General features: G+C 36.4%; 1 protein-coding gene across 1 annotated transcript in view; it reads right to left on the reverse strand.

The window, feature by feature from the left end:
- The window catches only part of LOC107752506 (transient receptor potential cation channel subfamily M member 3-like), a 50,261-nt gene extending 49,244 nt beyond the window's left edge, over nt 1-1,017 (reverse strand). Inside the window, exon 1 of the mRNA XM_016568498.1 lies at nt 988-1,017. Coding sequence (XP_016423984.1) covers nt 988-1,017 — 30 coding nt within the window. The remainder of the gene's footprint in view (nt 1-987) is intronic.
- Nucleotides 1,018-1,535: the final 518 nt, after the last annotated feature.

A 1,535-nucleotide genomic window follows, 5' to 3' on the forward strand; every position in this document is an offset into this window, starting at 1 on the left:
ATAGTGTGGTAGATATGTGGGGGCGTGTTAGAATGAGCCGTTTTAGGGGGGCGTGGCAGAGTCTTAACTTTGATAAAGAATATCTCTTTGGTTTTGAGACTTTAGTCTTTGCAACTTCAGGGATCTTATCTATGCACAATCAGCTTGTAACACTCCAAAGAGAAAGGAAAACTTGAAATCGCATCATATGACCCCTTTAAGCGAAGCGTCTTCTCATAGGATAAGAATAATTATGAGACACCGATGCGTCATCGAAGTACTATAGTCCTTTGCCACATCAAAAACTATGACGTCAACACTATATAGATTTTAAACCCGGAAGACGAAAATAGTGCAAAAAGCTTAAAATGAACCAGTTTTCTCCAACAATTAAAATTAACGGATGCTAACATAACATTGTCTTCTATGATGTGCAACACAAACACCTCAGCTAAAATCACAGAAAAAGTAGTTTGGTGTTTCATAACCCTTTAAGAGACCAGTAAATCCCAAACTAAACATAGCCAAAGTACACATTTGATCAGCCTTTTTATTTTACATTGCAGAACCAGAAACTAGTGCTTTATCATACTTTTGTCCTGTTTTAACATGATTACCTATTCACCAGTTGTTGTTCAATCAGAGCTTTATGAACTGATCTCTTGGTTTATGTTTTTCTTTTTAAATATTTTTAATATACTATCATTATTATTTATTATCGGCACCTTATTTTTTTGGTAATCGATATTGTTTTCTTTTTCTATTCTCATCAGTGCTTTTGTCATGTGTATTAATGCTTTGGCAATACTTGGCAATTGAAACATGCCAATAAAGACTTTTTTTGAACTTTTGAAGTTGAACTTTTCACGCTTTTATTCAGGTATTACAGGTCCAGCATTTATCAAATGAACACACTGTTTGCTTGGATAGCTTGCTTTAATTCAACACAACAGCAGCACCATCTGTGAACGCACCTCAAAAACAGCAAGTGGTTACACAGGCACTTACCCCACAACCATACTTCCTACGGTACACCATTGCTCTTATAAAAAGCTAGCCTGAGGGAGAGAGGGAGGTGGTACTGGGATTTAGCTTTTTCAGGGAAAGCCCCATGTGATGACTCAGTGAATCCAGGCTGCATCGCTGACCACCCACATTCACACATCGTTACGCCAACATGAACATGGATAATGTAGATCTGACTGAACTCAATGCTTTCTGACAGAACTGCTGTGAGAACAGCTCTCTGCTCTGGTGTTGGTCAAAAGCAATGCATTAACCTTTTCTGTTTGAGGTCTAAGAGACCCTAAGGCCATTTTAATTGCTCAGAAAACATACTTAACATTTAAGAATTGGATTGACACAAACTATCCTAATCTTATGAGAACTAATCATAAACCAAATGAATAAGTTTCATATTTGGAATGTTACATTACTTACTTTTAGACTTTCATAGAACCCAGTTAAACATGAACACATGTTAGGGATGTGCCAACATCACAAAATCATAAATATTTCATGCATCTCTAATAAATACAACAATTTTTCACATGCTA

Source organism: Sinocyclocheilus rhinocerous, unplaced genomic scaffold, assembly GCF_001515625.1.
Source record: "Sinocyclocheilus rhinocerous isolate Xijiao unplaced genomic scaffold, SAMN03320098_v1.1 scaffold1853, whole genome shotgun sequence".
NCBI lineage: Eukaryota > Metazoa > Chordata > Actinopteri > Cypriniformes > Cyprinidae > Sinocyclocheilus > Sinocyclocheilus rhinocerous.